Source organism: Dermochelys coriacea, chromosome 1, assembly GCF_009764565.3.
Source record: "Dermochelys coriacea isolate rDerCor1 chromosome 1, rDerCor1.pri.v4, whole genome shotgun sequence".
Lineage (NCBI taxonomy): Eukaryota > Metazoa > Chordata > Testudines > Dermochelyidae > Dermochelys > Dermochelys coriacea.
Genome location: NC_050068.2, coordinates 155,080,751 through 155,099,000, shown reverse-complemented (window position 1 = coordinate 155,099,000; position 18,250 = coordinate 155,080,751). Strand labels below are relative to the sequence as shown.

Genomic DNA, 18,250 nt, shown 5'->3' with positions numbered 1-18,250 from the left:
CTATGAATTAATTGTTGACTATTAAGGGCTACATTATCAGAGAATTATGCAAGGTTTAGCCATGCACCATGCTCCTGACATCTCTCTGCCCAGCTCCTTGTTTTTTCATCCTTCTGCCAATCAGAGCTTTTGGGGTGGGGCCAGCTTTCACAGCACTTCCTCTGTGCTGGGAAGTAGAACTTCACACCTCTCCCCCATTTGCATGCCTAGCTCTATCACTCTGTCCTTTTGGCACTATCCTTGCCTGTTTCCCTATTTTATGTATTTTCTGTGTACATGACATAAGTGCAGTTGTGTTGCTAGCTCATAGTCTACAAATATCTGATCAAGTAGGGTGGAAGATGGTTTATAATTGATAAGATGAAATAAGATCATGTACAGTAGTTGGACATAGACAATGATACAATAAATACTGTCTTTAGTATGACTCCAATAGGACACTGCTGTGGAAAGGTACTTCAAAGATTTGTGTAGGACCAGCATTGTGCGAGGTATTTTACAGATTGGTAGGAAGAAATGGTCTCTTCCCTAAAGAGTTAAAATTTAGGTAATTTCTAAAACAGTTTGAGTAGTGTTGAGTTCACGTTAAACTATATGGACTTAATATCAGCACCACAAGCTGAGTATAGTTCATCACCTAATTTCACAGAACTCTTAATTACATTAAATACTCTGCTTTAAATTGACTGTTTTGCTTATTTTTATCTATTTAATTTATTTGTTTCTCGCTTACAGAAATTTGATGGTGAATATCACTGGTGGGAAATTGTCAGAACATGAAATTATGACTATTGGACGTTATTACAGGGTGCAAAATGAGTTTGAAATGGACATCAACTTTCTTCTTGCAGTGGCTCAAGAACAGCTAAAGAAAAATAGCTTTGAGTATTTCGGACAACTGTCTGCTACCTTTGTATACAATGACCGTGAAAAGTAAGGTTTCTGTATTTAATTCAAGCTAATAATTGACTCCTTTTTTTTTAAAGCTGGTTCATAATTTGATAAAACTCTATTTGGAGACCCAGGTTCTGTCTTTCTCTTGCCTAGCATATCATATGAATACATTCCGAGGATTTGGTTTCTGGTAGGAGCCACGTGAGGATGGATGAGAACTAGACTGCTTCTCTGTCCTCTTTTTTTCCTTTCTGATTTGCTGTTGGAGTCTCCATCATTTCAAATGTATTGAGTAGTCTGTGAAACAGTTATGTTTCTGGCCCTGTCACCATAGAAAAACTTTTTTTTTTTTTTTAAATTTAGGAGGAAAAATAGACATTTATCAAAAATAAAAAACCTGGGATTTTTAGTTATTTCAAAATAATTACTTACATAAATTGTTTGTCCTTCTGGTTTTCTGGGATCATAGATTTAGAATTAGAAATCTGTAAACATATACCTTCCACTTGTAGTATACATGTGTCTTAAATACTTCAGGAGAAGAGGGCTATGTGTGTAAAGTGTTGATGTTTTTCCTATTATGCAAAAGTGAAGTTTTGTGAAATGTGATTTTCATTTTTACCCTTAGATTTTCAACAAGTTTTATATTATTTCCTTATTCACAAAAACATGCATTTGAAATATACATTTTGCTTCCATATTGTTAAACCTGTGAATAGACAACATGAAGGACATTTTTTTATTTCATTTGATATTTGTGCAGATGTGGGTTGCTGCCCCATGAGAAATGCAGGACTGTTTGCAAGTCCTTCAGATTGCCATTGGCTGATGATCTTCTGCAAGCTTTACTGACCATGTAAGTCATAGCCAGATAAAGTGCTGTGTGTGAGTACAAGTCACTCACACTGTAATGTAATGTATGTTTAATGGCAGGTGAGTATTTAACATAAATTGTAGAAATATTTCCTAAGAATTTTAGGAGTTCACAGAATTGTGTATGTGCTATTGTGCTGATTCTTTCCATGAATTTCTTTGAGTCTTCATACTGGTAAACATTTGCAATTAACAAGGAAGAGAATTGCAGCATTTTCGTCATTTTTGGTTGGCAGAAAAAATCACCTAGGCTATGTATGAATACTATGATTGAATAAGCTTACAGGAATTAACCACTAATGTTTATTGTCTGGGATAAATGGGTAGAGAATTCCCATTTTTACAGTCACTTTCTCCGTGTATTAGTTTGGGGAAAAAACATAGTATCTCAAGAAGATACACTATATATGATCTGAGAAAGATGCCATGATGAATAGCGTGGAAAATTTCATGAATCAAATAGATGGTATTACTATAAATACAACAGTCCTTCTTTGTTACTCCTATATTACTCTTGGTGTTGTTCTTACCTGAAATATATATTTTAAGTTTTTTAGAAAAGAGAGAGAAATTATTGGCAAAAGCAGAATTTACATAACGGTTTCAGTATGTTTTCTTGGAGTGTTAATTTGGTTGTACATATATTCTTTGAAGTAAAATTCTTGATCAGCTACAATGATCAGGACAAGAACAGAAAAGCACAAATGTTCAGTGCCTTTGTGTCAAGACTCTAGAGGGCAGAGTTCCCAATAAAAACAGGTTTACCAGTTGGTGATCTGAACACTCATCACAGATTGCTAGGCGTCTACAGAATCATAGAAATGTTGTGTTGGAAAGGACCTTGAGAAATTATCAAGTTCAGCCGCCATCTTTGAAGCAGGGCTAAGCCAACTGGCCAACAGTCTAGTCTGAGTTTTAGAATATGGTCTTTGGTCTCTTTTTTACCCCTACTAGAAATCATTAAGAAAATTATTTTGAGGATATGGAGACCTCTTAACATCATGTCAAAAACAGAAGGAGGTCTTATTTCTTGTCAGGAATAGATGCTTTCATGCATGCAAGCTTTTAGCAGAAGTTCAATATACGCTTCAGGGATTTACCATTGAATGACAGGATTCTGTTCAAAGAGGAAGATGAGGGAAAGTTTGACCACCTTTAAATCCGTAATGCCCAAATCTAGCCCTTTATACTTCACCAAGCTCACAGGACATTGCTTGGGGGAGAAATCTTTTAAAGTCACTTTTTACCTGAAAGTCTGCCTTAAGAAACCTAAGGCACCATTGTTTTTAAGCCCAGTTTGTCTATGCACCAAAAGCATTCAGAGGAGTTCTCTGTGGTAGCCAGATGGATGACTTCTACAAATTGCTGGCCATTCATCACTTCTGACGGTTGGGTCACAAGCATTAGTCAAAAGACGTATAAAATTCATTTCTTTAGAACTCCCACAAAGCTGTACACAGAAAAAGTGCATTGGGACAATTGGCATTTAGAGTTAGAGTTCTCATGGTCTCAAAGACTGTGATTGAGTAGATGCAACTAGAGGAGGGATGAAGTGGAGTTTTCCTTTATTTACTAACTCCAAAGAAGAACTAGCAGACCTAATACATCATAGGCTTCAAAAATAAATGTGTCTTGTTTGGTATTAGGGAAAGCTTTTGAAAGCTGACAGCTTCTCTTATAAGGGAGGGCTGAATGAAGTCAGCTTCAAAACTAAAAATCCACCAAACCCCTTTCATTTAAAATTATTATTAAAATAATATACAATCTTAGAGGACAAGGAGGATGCTTAATATCTATTGCAAGATCATTTCTTTCCAAAAGTTGCTTTATATGATAAAGGACTGCGAGTAATTTGAGTGATAAGATAAAGATTCATTGCATTGAAAGATCTCAGTGTGTACAGTGAGTCCTTACATTACAGATAAGAGAAAAGTATTTAAATTCTTAAACAAAGGCTTGATACCACTTAAGTAAGGATGTGTATTTAATAGTGACTTTAGTTTATTTGGGTTTGTGGTCAGGAAAATGTTTCCTGTAGCAGATTTAATTTGAATTAATTTCCATTTTATTGGGAGGCCTCAAACTCTACCTTGCAGGTAATAGGAGTGCTTGAAGGATATTTAGTATCTTGTCCTTCCATCCCCCCCATTTATCGTGAAGGTTGAACAGCCATGAAACATCTAACATAGTAGCATTGCTGCTACTAAGCCAGTTTCACTTCTGGAAAATCCACTGTTTAATCTAAAGCAGTGTCGCTTATCACTGATGTCCCTTCACCTGTTTTTATGGATGAGGAAAAATTGGATTTTGTTTCCCTGGGTATTTCTAATGAACATTTCGGAATTTATTAAATATATTAAGGAGGAAAATAAGGCAAATCCCACAACACAGGCAACTTTAGCTACTGCATTAGCTGAGGGGTATATATCCTACAGCTTGCAGTTTTTTTCTGAGGTGAAGCGATTAACTTATTGTTATTTTTTAAATAGAAAATTAAAAGTTAATACCCATAAATATCTATTATTTAACATTTGTATATAATGCTGCAAGTGTCCATGGCCCTTATCAAACAGAGTAAGGATTTAGGCCACACTGAAGTAAATAGGAGTTTTGCTATTGGCTTCAATGAGCCCAAGATTTCACCCATTTTCTGTTCCAAGGAGCATCCCAAGCTAAGCAAGTGAAGAGAGAATCCTGGCCAATAATGTTAAGTTACAGTGCATTGAAAGTACTAAGGCAATTCTTGGTGTCTCACTGGTATAAATATATTTTTTGAAATTACAGAGTAGGTGCAGATTTTTTACCATGATGTATTAAGATATGCAGAGGCTTCCTATTTGTTTCTACCAGTAAAATGCAACATTTATTATAGCATTTCTTTAAGTTTATGCAAACATACAAGGAACAATGAGCTTGTTTAATACACAAGCACAATTAAAATAAAATTTTGCATTTTGAAATAGTTGGTATTTTCTTTTGATTCTGTTTTTATTTGTTCACTGTGCACCTAACAATGCACTAATAGACAATTAAAAAGGGCTTACAAACTAAATAGAGACATGGTGAATGAGGAAAGATAAAATGGAGGAAAGGAATCAAGGAGAGGGAATGTACGACAAAGATTTCAAATATAAGATCATGAGTTAGTTCGTCCGTACTACACGCATCTTGTGGCTTTAAAAAAAAATTGTAAATTTTATGCTAAATAATTGCTATGGAGGACACATCTGGGTGGTTTCTCTCAGCCCTGCTGCTATGAGGTGGTTGTGGTGGGCTTCTAGGGCAGATGGAGTCTTGGCAGCTTTGACTCAGGAAAGCCTGTGGGGGCAGCTGCCAAGTTGGGGAGGACTGGAGCGGGTGTGCCTCTGGAACCTAATATCCCAAGTGGTAGCTCTTTGTGCCAGGAGGCCCACGCACTGTAACTCCAAAATTTACTGTAATTCCTATATGGAATGCAGTGATGAGCAAGACAGTAGAAGAGTACATGCATCAAAGACTAACTTTATGCAAACTAGATGCATTTTGAGTAGAGCTGTGGAAAATGCAGCAACTTCAGTTTGCAGTTGTTTGCTGGATGTTTTTTAGTTCCCTTGTATAGCCCCCAAGTTTCCACATGTGTATGAGCCAACACACAATGAAACCGTTACTTTTTGCTTCAATTTTAATTTGAACAATGCAAAACTGTTAATTTGTTTTTACATGGTACTACCCCGAGGGTCATACATTCCTCTGAGCACCCCACCTCCCTTGGCTTAACAGAAAGAGGGAGAAGACATACAGGCATCTTTGATCCTCAGAAGGGCCAGAGCAATGAGATTTGGACCAAAATAATTCTGTCCCTAGAACTTCCCTCCCACAACAGGCCAGGACTCCTCTGTTTTTTTGCTATCTCTTGGTGTGTGAGCCCTGGTGATCTTACCCAGCAACCTATCCTCAAAACTCTGTATGTTTTGGGGTTGCTATGCTCCCTCCAGGAGGGTAGGCATAATTTCCCATCCACACCAAAAAAGATCTTGAGGCAGACAGCAGGACTCAAAAGGCTCCCCTGGTCATCCTGCTATACTCTCTCTCCAGCTCAGTGTGTTTCGCACTTTTGACACACCTATCTCTACTGTGGCCTTAAGGAACTCACAGGTACCAATATTTAGAACTTAACTTTTTACAAACATTTTTTGGTTTTTCAGTTCCCTATGATAGACAGGTAGTGTGGTATACATTTGTTAGGTACATGCTAATCAGTATATTTACCACAGGTTAGCCACCAACATTACTTAGCTCATACTGACCAGTTGAACAAACCAGCTTGTATTAGTCCTTTAATCTTTTCCCGTAACCAACTTAAACACTTATTCATACCCAGAATATACAGAAGCTATCAAACAAACTGAAGTAGCAGCACAGCATACTCGACGAATATTCTGTTAAGTCAAAGTGACATAGTCCTTTCTACGGCTATCAGATTAACATTTTAATAAAGTGTTTTTTCAAAACAAGGGAACTTAAGCTCTGTAAATATTGCTATCTAGAAAAAGAACACTTGGGTTGCAACTTTCCTGGCTGGGGAAAAAAACATTTGTAAACAGGTTGAGTCATTCAGCACTACATTCTTATAAATCGATAAAGCAGGCTTCTACACTTGGGGGTATTCCAAGGTGAACACATTCTGCAGAGGCCACAAACGAGCTATCTGTCTTCTGCCAAAGAAAGAAGAAAATGGTTCTCCAAGTGTTGTGGGGACGAATGATTCTTAAACCATATTCTAGCCTCAAATGCTTTGATGATGATCTAGAGCTAAACTAAAGGGGGACAAGGTGTCACATGATCTTAGTTGTCTCCTTTTGGAAGAGGCAAATCTAACTTCCTTTATTACTAAAAAGCATTATAGTATCTACTCATATTAACTCTGATCACTCAAATGTAGGGCATCTCTTTCCAGTCCATCTAGTACCTTTTACTCCAAACTCATAACTCAAAAATAGGTCATCTCCTTATTCAAATTCACTTGTGTAAGCAGGTGAAGTCCATAGGAGTCAAGGGCTTTGTAGCCACCTACTATATACCAGTATGAATTAGGAATATTTTCAAGCCACTTTTACATAGCTGCCTAAATATGGATTTAGGAGCCTAATTTTCAACACCCAGGCTTGAAAATTTTCACTCTAGTTAAGGGTACTAGTTCAGAGACAGCATTCCTAGCTGATCACGGTGCTTTCTCAGTCGGTTCAAAGGACTTTGGCCCCAATCCAACGCTTGTGGAAGTCAGTGGATTGCACCTATACAGTCTTAGATGAAAGTGGTCCAGTATAGATTTAAGTAATTAAATTCTTTCACTTTTCCTGTATATAAAAAAACTGCTCGGTTAACTTGTAGAACTCTGAGTCTGTGCTGTGGATTATATCTTGACTTTCCACAAGCCAGCAAAAGGCCAACCTATACTGAGAACATACAACTTCAAAAGGTCTAATTAATGAAGTTTTAGGATGTCAGCATAATGTAGTACTCTAACTTTTTCTTCAGAGGGTTGAAAGCAATACTACAGGTTGGTAATAAAAACTAATCATATGTCATAAGGCTTATGAAATTCAATGTGTGTGCACCATAGATCATATTAAAATATGATCCCACTGAGAGTTACCAAAAGAAACTACAGCATTTGCTCAAGAAACTCCCTGAAAAAGCACAAGAACAAATCCGCACAGACACACCCCTAGAACCCCGACCTGGGGTATTCTATCTGCTACCCAAGATCCATAAACCTGGAAATCCTGGATGCCCCATCATCTCAGGCATTGGCACCCTGACAGCAGGATTGTCGGACTATGTAGACTCCCTCCTCAGGCCCTACGTTACCAGCACTCCCAGCTATCTTCGAGACACCACTGACTTCCTGAGGAAACTACAATCCATTGGTGATCTTCCTAAAAACACCATCCTAGCCACTATGGATGTAGAAGCCCTCTACACCAACATTCCACACAAAGATGGACTACAAGCCGTCAGGAACAGTATCCCCGATACTGTCACGGCTAACCTGGTGGCTGAACTTTGTGACTTTGTCCTCACCCATAACTATTTCACATTTGGGGACAATGTATACCTTCAAATCAGCGGCACTGCGATGGGTACCCGCATGGCCCCACAGTATGCCAACATTTTTATGGCTGACTTAGAACAACGCTTCCTCAGCTCTCGTTCCCTAATGCCCCTACTCTACTTGCGCCACATTGATGACATCTTCATCATCTGGACCCATGGAAAAGAAGCCCTTGAGGAATTCCACCATGATTTCAACAATTTCCATCCCACCATCAACCTCAGCCTGGACCAGTGCACACAAGAGATCCACTTCCTGGACACTACGGTCCTAATAATCAATGGTCACATAAACGCCACCCTATATCGGAAACCTACTGACTGCTATTCCTACCTACATGCCTCTAGCTTTCATCCAGATCATAGCACACGATACATTATCTACAGCCAAGCTCTACAATATAACCGCATTTGCTCCAACCCCTCAGACAGAGACAAACACCTACAAGATCTCTATCATGCATTCCTACAACTACAATACCCACCTGCTGAAGTGAAGAAACAGGCTGACAGAGCCAGAAGAGTACCCAGAAGTCACCTACTACAGGACAGGCCCAACAAAGAAAAGAACAGAACGCCACTAGCCATCCCCTTCAGCCCCCAACTAAAACCTCTCCAACGCATCATCAAGGATCTACAACCTATCCTGAAGGACGACCCATCACTCTCACAGATCTTGGGAGACAGACCAGTCCTTGCTTACAGACAGCCCCCCAATCTGAAGCAAATACTCACCAGGAACCACACACCACACAACAGAACCACCAACCCAGGAACCTATCCTTGCAACAAAGCCCGTTGCCAACTCTGTCCACATATCTATTCAGGGGACACCATCATAGGGCCTAATCACATCAGCCACACTATCAGAGGCTCGTTCACCTGCGCATCTACCAATGTGATATATGCCATCATGTGACAGCAATGCCCCTCTGCCACGTACATTGGTCAAACTGGACAGTCTCTACGTAAAAGAATGAATGGACACAAATCAGACGTCAAAAATTATAACATTCAAAATCCAGTTGGAGATCACTTCAATCTCTCTGGTCACTCGATTACAGACCTAAGAGTGGCTATCCTTCAACAAAAAAGCTTCAAAAACAGACGCCAACGAGAGACTGCTGAATTGGAATTAATTTGCAAACTGGATACAATTAACTTAGGCTTGAATAGAGACTGGGAATGGATGAGTCATTACACAAAGTAAAACTTTCCCCATGTTATTTCTCTCCCCCACCCCACCCCCCACTGTTCCTCAATTGTTCTTGTTAACTGCTGGAAATAGCTTACCTTACTTGTCACCATGAAAGGTTTTCCTCCTTTCCCCCCCCTGCTGCTGGTGATGGCTCATCTTAAGTGATCACTCTCCTTACAGTGTGTGTGATAAAATCCATTGTTTCATGTTCTCTGTGTGTGTATATAAATCTCCCCTCTGTATTTTTCCACCAAATGCATCCGATGAAGTGAGCTGTAGCTCACGAAAGCTTATGCTCAAATAAATTTGTTAGTCTCTAAGGTGCCATAAGTACTCCTTTTCTTTTTTTAAAATATATGTGCAATCAAAGTTAATGCCAGTCAACTTTTATGGCACATGCTTGCTTCTTAATCAAAAGGTAGGAAGTATTTGTCCTGCTCTACTCAGCACGGGTGATCACAAAATGGGTGCCCAGGGCATTTTGGATGGGTGCTTATTTTTATGAAAGGATTATAAATCAAAGTAGCAAAATAAACCAGATCAGCTGTATTTTCTTGTGTCTATAGCACCAGCAGGTTCTCTTCTAAACATAAAGATGGGATTTTACAGGGTGCCTCCAAGAACATTTTCTCTCCTTATCCCAAAACTATAAGGCTGCCACTGATCATAACATTTGTGTGTTGAAGAAAAATTGGTTAATAGTAATGTTTAAAAAATTGAAATGAGTTGAACTCTCATACACTTTAAAGACAATGAAAAGTCCTATGTGACAGACAATAATGAAGAGTAAAGTTTTATATGAAGTGTAATATATAGAACAATAGAGATATATTCTGCAGAGTCTTCTCCTTAGCCAGTTGTCCGTTTTCTATATTTTTGAAATTAATTATCAAAACTGCAATTTGTTGTGTGATGTAAAATATGGCAAAGTATATTACAATATGTAACAATTGAATCAAAATATATATACATGTTCGGCTTTTAGGTTTGAAGATGGCAAGGAACAAGTAGATTATAAGAAGTTTGTCAATGGGCTGAACTGGAGAGAGAATTCAGTTCCGACTTTCCAGACAATAAAGGTTCCTATAAAGGTAAAGTTAAGTCGTTTAAAACAAAAAAGCAGTGCACAAAACTTGAAAGCCCCTTTCATGCTGCCGCTGCTGTTATTAAGTCAAAACATATTAACACCATTGATTTATCCAACAAAGAATATCTGGGACTCAATCTTTATGGATCTTGTCTGGGTTTTTTGAGCAGTTTGTTTCTGTGGTGAGGTATTGGGCGAAGCAGAGAACCAGTGTAAGGCAGGGGAGCTCTGTAACTCTTTTGTGCACAGTGGATGCCACATCTCTAATGGATTTCTAGGGAAATATAGGAAGGAAAATGGCTGTGCTCTCCTGTGAACAAGGGCATAACTATCAGGTGCTCACACTTTCTATTACACAAACCTTATGTTCAGAAGTCACAATTATCAGGAAAGTCTACAAATTCCACTGACTCTGCAAAATGTAACTACAATTTTCTATAACTCAGTGGAAACTTGCATAGAATACACCACTTCCTTGGTAGGTAGTGGGAGTAGCATGGAGAAATCGACTAATATGTCTCTCTCAGCCTAGTACTTAGAGTAAGTAAAAATGTCATTTCAGCAAACGGCAAAGATTAATCTGATCTAGCTGTCTCGTGCTGGTGTGAGAATAGAATGGTTTAAAATAGAATTGTGCATAAGCCAGTTAAATTGATTTTTTTAAAATGTCATAGCAAAGAAATCCAAAGCGTTTTAGCGCACATATAACATCGTTTTTCTGACCCAGCCCTTGACTACTGATATTGAATGTGTTTCATTTAGTCTTCTCTGCTTCTGCTGGTTTAGAAGCATAGGGTTCACTGCATTTTAAATTCAGCAGCTGCATATTTTCACCAGTGATATACAAGTGCTATGTTTTCATCCTGACAACATAGTGGCTTCACTACTTGCTCACACTTCTGGAGCCTATAAAACTGTTTATAGGGGCTAGTGAGGGCACAGTGCTTCTGAGTTGCTAAGATTTCCTGGATGTCATTTTCTTGGATTCATTAATTCAGAAAAATGTTCTTGTATGTATCTAAGCAAGATCCTGTACATATTTTTACAGTATCCACATTGTACTGGATATGTTTTCAGATTTTAAAAGTGTGTGCTCCAGGTTTTGATGAGGGCACTTTTCAAACAGGGAGTTCAGAATTCTACTGAAAGATATTACTCAATGATTATGTTGTGATAGCATCCAGTGATGCTTGTCAGGATTAGGGCACTGTTGTACTAGATGCTCTGCTAACAGAGGTAGATGCAGTTTCTGACCCAAATCACTTACAAAACTACAAGGATGGGCACCATGTGAAGGGGGGATGTGTGTGTGTGAAAGAGGCAGAAAAATATACAAATATGTTGGCTCGTTATTTATTTTCATATTTTTCTCCTAGCTGTATTGGCTGCCTGCCCAACTGCCTCAGACTAGCCATTGAGCACTGACGGATTTCTTGTAGGTGGTATGCCTGAAGTGAATCTTGAAGAGGGGATGGAGGACCTGAGTGGTAGTGAGGAGAAGCAGTGTGCTGTTTGTAGTTGTAATAAGCCAGTCAGTAGCTGTGATCACAGCTTGCCATTTTGCCTCACTGTTATCAGATGACAGTGGTTTGTAGGCATTATGGCAGAGGTGATTTGAGGGAGGATTGGTTTTATGGATTTTGGCAGGGAATTTTTTCAGTGTCCATGGGACAGCAAGGGAGAAAAAACAAAGGCACTTGTGAACCAAGAAGTCAGTTAGGATTGGCATCTTAATTGGAACAAAGGCTGTGATCAATATAATATCAGGTTTAATGTGGGCAGGGTTATACTGTAAAGGTCAGGAAAAGACATTTGTGTTTCTGTAAGCCCCTCCACTGCAAAGTGATCTGACAGAGCTACAGGATAAGAAGACCATCTTAGTGGCAGCAGAGTGAACGGACTTAAGGGGAGCAAGGTTGCAGACAAGACCAAAAAGATGGAAGCTGTTGGTTATATTCTTACTTTATTATTTGCATTACCGTAGTGCCTTGGCGCCTCAGTCCTGGACCAGGACTCCATTGTGCTAGGCACTCTGCAAACACAGAACAAAAAAAAACCCCAACAACAATCCCTGCCCCAAGCCACAGAGGTGTATTTAGTTATCCACTAGATCGGAGAATCACTTCTGCATTAACTGTATTAAAAAAAAAAGGATGTAAATTACATACTGATTTCAGAGTGCTAGCCGTGTTAGTCTGTTTCCGCAAAAAGAAAAGGAGTACTTGTGGCACCTTAGAGATTAACAAATTTATTTGAGCATAAGCTTTCGTGAGCTACAGCTCACTTCATCGGATGCATTTGGTGGAAAATACAGAGGGGAGATTTATATACACACACACAGAGAACATGAAACAATGGATTTTATCACACACACTGTAAGGAGAGTGATCACTTAAGATGAGCCATCACCAGCAGGAGAGAAAAAAAACCCTTTTGTAGTGATAATCAAGATGGGCCTTTTCCAGCAGTTGACAAGAACCTGTGAGGAACAGTAGGGGGGATTCGCTTGATTATCACTACAAAAGGTTTTTTTTTTCCTCTCCTGCTGGTAATAGCTCACCTTACCTGATCACTCTCATTATAGTGTGCATGGTAACATCCATTGTTTCATGTTATCTGTGTATATAAAATCTTCCTACTGTATTTTCCACTGCATGCATCCGATGAAGTGGGTTTTCGTCCACAAAAGCTTATGCTCAAATACATTTTTTAGTATCCAAGGTGCCACAAGTACTCCTGTTTTTATAACATACTGAGATATCCTGAACTATAGTACATGAACAAACAAGTTAGTAAATTATGTCCAAATTGGCTGTGGTGGCATTATTTATCCAATTTATTATTAATGAATTTATTTTAGATGAGTACATTTTAATGAAAAGATGAGTAAGAAAAGAAGAATGAGAAGATACCAAAGGGAATGTAAATCCTTTTATTGATTCTTTGACTTTCTCAGATGAATCTTTATCCGAGCTGTGATTTAATATGCATGACAGTAATTTTGTCTAGATGTAAGATGATTATATTTGACAAACAAAAATTTCAGTTTGTATTCTTACTCAGTGATTTAGTCTTGAAGTTTTGATCTTCTAACTTACATTTCTTCTTTGTTTTGTCTACTTGTTTGAAAACTGACAATTCCTACAAAATGTCTTGTTCTCTTAGCTGACCTCCATATCTTTGAAGTATAGGTGTCTAACTGAATAAAACAGTACACACTAGTCTTTAATCTTTAAAAAAAACTGTGCAGAAGTGGAGATGATGGGATATTTTTAATAAAAACTTCAGTAGCATTGATCAAAATCGATACCACCATATTCTTTAGGAAGATATGCTTTACACATTTGTTTTTTCACAGGTGATTTGCATGTAGAAATGAAATAACTTGCTTAACATTATTTTGTGACATTTCTAGTTATTTCTGTTTTCAAAACGGAGTTCTAAGTTTGTCCTCTTGTTTATCACTTTCAGCATGAAGATGACTGGAGTGGGCAGCCACCAACTCTTCCAGTGAAAAGGATCAAATATTTACCCCTAATAGAGGATGTTTTTGGCACTGAAGAATAATCTGGTCTATGCAGGTCACTTCTTTTGAATTACTGTTGCAACTTCACCAGGCGTATCTGGACAGATACTGTCAACTTTCCTTAAAAAATAAAAGAATCACAGATATAGATTTTATTGAATTTAAATTTCTTACTCCAATGTAGAAATATAGTTCATGTATTTTTGTAATTCTTTCAAAATATAAAGTACTGTACTGTAAGTACATGAGCACAATTAAAAATATCATTTAAACTGATCTTCATGTTTGCTTATATGTAGAATGCACAAATATTCAGAAATCTTAGTGAGAATCAAATGTAGCAAAGTGTGACTGACCCTAAACCATTCTCATCTGCAAACAAACAAAAATTATCACTGACAACATTAAGTCAGACTATATCAGCACAATAATTTAATATTCTCTTCAATTTTTTTCATGCTGCTTAGTTTTATATTGATGTATCCCTGCTGAATCTTAAGTGTTGTTTATGTCAAAGCCAGTTAGTTTATGGAGGGGTTCTAGCACAGCATAACATTTCCTGGTATCAGAGATAATTACAGCCTACCAATATAGAAGTAAATATCTTGCAGTGTAATACAGAAGCTTTGAGCTCTTGATTTTTGCTTTACATACATCCTAAATTGATAGACATCAAAACTTATTTGGGGAATCTGTGTGAAATGAATTGGTGGTTTTAGTCCAGTCTTAGTGAACAGGTGTCCTCAGTGTAAAACTGCACTTTCCCAACTGAAACAAACATGCTTATCGTTCAAGATTGTGATGATTAAGTGGAGTTCCTGTCAGTACTTTGTATGTATATAGCACCGTACGAGTTCAAAACCATGTTTAGAGATGACTTCCTTCATTATCACTACACCCCTGTGAACTGGTAAGTATTATTCCAGTTTAAGAAGGATGGGGAAGCTGGGGCAGAGGTGTGGAGGGACTTGCCCAAGGCAATAGTGAATCAGTAGAAGAACCGGGATTAGAACTCAAAAGATCCTGACTCTCAGTTCTGCACTAGTATTTTCTGGTTACTTTTGTGAAATTATTAAATTCTTTGATTGAGGATGACAGGTTTTTATCTCAAATTGCAATTCAAGGAGAAGGACAAGTGCTTAATTTAGAAAGACATACTTAGTTTAATAGATAAGTTTAATAGATTATTTAAATCAGATTTGTTTTGTGGTCATACATTTTAAACACAGATTAGACTCTATAATGTCATAGATTCCAAGGCAAAAGGGGCCATTGTGATCATCCAATCCAATGTCCTACAGGCCACAGAGCTTCCCAGAATTAATTCCTGTTTGAACTAAAGCATGTATTACAGAAAAAAACATTCCATTTTGATTTAAAAATTGCCAGTGATGGAAAATCCACCACAAATCTTAGTAAATTGTTTCAAATCATTAAAAATGTGCCTTATTTCCAGTCTGAATTTGTCTAACTTCAGTGTCCAGGGATTGGATCTTGTTATACCTTTATCTGATAGATTGAGGAGCCCTCTATTTCCAAATTTTTGTTCCCTGTATAGGTACTTATAAACTGTGATCAAGTCACTCCTGAAGCTATTTTAGACTTGATAATGCCTTCTCACATGTCAGACAAGATCTCTGTGTAGATAAGTAACAAGACTTGTTTTTCTTGGAAAGAAAGGTTGAGAACTACCATCTTTCTGTCTTTTGACTATTTTGTAATGCTGTTCTGTGTATTTGTAATAATACTCACTGAATTTTCTCCCTGCTTCTGTCTGTGCCTTCTTTTCTTTCTCATGCACAAGGCAACATGGATAGCCACAGAAAAATCTACTAGGAATGGTGCATAGCAGGTTCATGTAAGGATTTTCATTCCTTGCCACCATGTTCACAATGCACCTGGCAAAGTTGTGTGGAACTACATAGTACAAATAATTTTCACCAGATCTTCTGTTCACAAGTGGCAATGAAAAGGCCCCAGCCAATCATCAGCCAGCCTTATTGTTTGTATAATGTAACATAAAGCATACAACCCCCCTGACTATTTCAACCCCTTAATCCTGCCACCAGGTTCCTCTCTCTCTTCACATTGCTAATGAGATGCCTGAATGAAGACCATATCATAACATTATGTTTCCAGATGGCATAAGGCCACAACTTTTAAAGCACTTATCACATAAAGTGGGAGGCAGTCCTTGCCATTGATCTTAACAAACAGTCTCTGGAGAAGAGCCTCATATCCTAAATATATCTTCTGTCCACAGACATCCCAGCTCTGCATGACAGTAGCTAAGAGATGCACACTGAGGTACTGCCTCATCCCACTATGCTGACTGCAGCTTGTAAAGTACCCAATGTTGACTTACTAGCTCAACCCAGTACCTGAGAATGTGTCAGGGGCCACAGTGGGGCAGCATCAGAAGTCAAGACAGGATCAGAGTCAGGAGCCAAACCACAGGTCAGGGCCAGGGAGGAGTTGGTAGCCATGCTAAGGAGTAAGCCAGAATCAGAGTCAGAACTCAGACAGAGGGTCAGGCCAGAGTCAGTCACTGGAATTAAGGTGAGGAAGCAGGAGCAAGGAGCAGAACCAGCTGAGAAGGCAGGAACTAGGACCAAGATACGGTAACGGACAAGGGTCAGGAACATGATATCAGGAATATGGTCAGCATTAGACCTGGCAACTAGTTGCTCAGACAAAAAGTCAGACAGAAACGGGAAACTTTATGCTTGGTGGTGTCCAATCAGCAGTCTGCTGCTAGTCTCCTGACCCCAGCTGAGTCAGTGAAAGTAGTCTGTGGTGGTGATGTGTTAGCTGCACTTCCCTCATGTAAGCTTGTGGCATAGAGACTAAGGTTCTTGCTTGACACGTCCCTCTTTTCCCCCTCCCCGCCCCCAGTCTGGGTTCAAGAGCCATGGTACCTGACAGAATGGGAATTTTACATATTCCTCAAAAAAGCTGCTTCAACCAAATAACTTGTCATATGACAGCAAGGGCTACCTGCCACCAGGTGCAGCTAATGCATTGCTAAGATGCTGTCTCCCACAACATCTTCAATCCATAACTGTATGTCTCCAGTAAAGATGTCTGATACAGTCATCATGTATAACAGGCACCCATAAACAGTGTCATCATGGACCAGCATCAACTTACTATGAACATGAGTAATGTTCCTCATCTTACAATATTTTTCCATGCCCTGTTCAGTACACCAGCTCTCCTGGACAGCAGTGCCAACTGTACCACCTTCATGTACACCCAGATCAGTGCCAATGTCTCCTTGTGCAATTCACTCTTCTTCATGCTACCACATCATTTTTGCCCAGATGTGTGAAGATAGTGTTGAGCTCACTCTTCCTCATTATTACATCAGGTGTCACTCAAAGGAGCTGATTCCATCTCATGACAAGAAGGCGCCCCCCCGCCCCCGCACCAAAACAAACCGATAGACCCTCTCTTTGGTCTGTCTTTTAGCTCAAAAGGCAATTCAGTATCCCCAGATACAAACTTCCCATGGAGGCTATAGAAAGATCTTAATACCATGATGTCTGAAGCTTCAGAAGGTTTAGTCACTCAACAACAATAGGAGAGACACATCCCTCATTCACCAATAGCAACTTGCCAGCTTTTTCTGGTTAAACACCATCAAATGCTCCCACGGTTCCTGATAACGAATTAGAAAAAGGTTTTCTCATCTGGGTGATCCAGCAGTTGGGAGAATAAAACTAGTATCTTCACAGGAAGGAAGAGAGAGAAAGAAATTCCATCCAGGTATAGCATATTAAGATTATATATTATATAGGCTGTTACTGTGTATAGCTAGATGGTCTGAAACATCTGGCAGTTTTTGTTTTTGTTTTGGTATGTGTTATCTATAAATAAATTGGCTGTCCTCAACTGCCCTTTGGCTGAGCCATCTGTCCACTTCTCTCTCCCTTCTTTAGCTAATAATTTTACATTGAGAATTAGCCATAGTAAAAAGTGGAGAAGCCAGTTCAGAGTCAACTGCTTCTCAGGACCATGGTGTAAGCCAATGGTAAGCAACTTGGTAGAAATACTCTTTAACAGTACAAGTTCATAGTGTTAACTACGGTAGTTTAGAAAATGTCCTCATTGAAAGGGAAAACTGTTAGAAGAATGACATTGTCTTGAAGGTTCAGTGTTACAAACTTGCCACTTGCATGTATTAGAGGAAACTCGGGACTCCCATTATGGTCACCATGATCCATAAGCTCACTGAAGTCAATAGAAATACACCCATTGTCTTCAGTGAGCTTTGAATCAGATTCCAGCTGTAGTATCCATAGATAAAATTCTTGCTCTATTGACGTCAACAGCAAAGCTCACATTGACTTCAGTGGAGTCAGGTTTTCTCCTTAACTGTGTTGCGCTTCTAGACCCCAGATCATCAAAGCATTTAAGCATGACCTTAAGCCCATCTCTATTTAGCAAAGCAATTTAAGCATTTTTTTTAAAATCTCATTGAACACAGTGCAGCAGACACGCATGCTTAAATGCTTTGTTGAACTGGGATGTACTGCTGAATAGAGGCCCTGGTGAATTTAGTCACTGTAATAAAAAT

The 18,250-nt window shown here is 38.7% G+C and overlaps 1 protein-coding gene across 3 annotated transcripts in view; it reads left to right on the top strand.

The window, feature by feature from the left end:
• Positions 1-13,947, top strand: part of EFHC2 (EF-hand domain containing 2) — a 118,056-nt gene extending 104,109 nt beyond the window's left edge. For 2 of the 3 annotated variants that reach the window (XM_038415072.2, XM_038415061.1), the window contains exons 12-15: positions 736-933; positions 1,658-1,750; positions 10,044-10,149; positions 13,617-13,947. In XM_038415072.2, coding sequence (XP_038271000.1) covers positions 736-933; positions 1,658-1,750; positions 10,044-10,149; positions 13,617-13,712 — 493 coding nt within the window. In that variant the 3' untranslated portion in view covers positions 13,713-13,947. The remainder of the gene's footprint in view (positions 1-735; positions 934-1,657; positions 1,751-10,043; positions 10,150-13,616) is intronic. The other variant, XM_038415081.1, reaches the window with a different exon arrangement.
• The last annotated feature ends 4,303 nt before the right edge of the window (positions 13,948-18,250 follow it).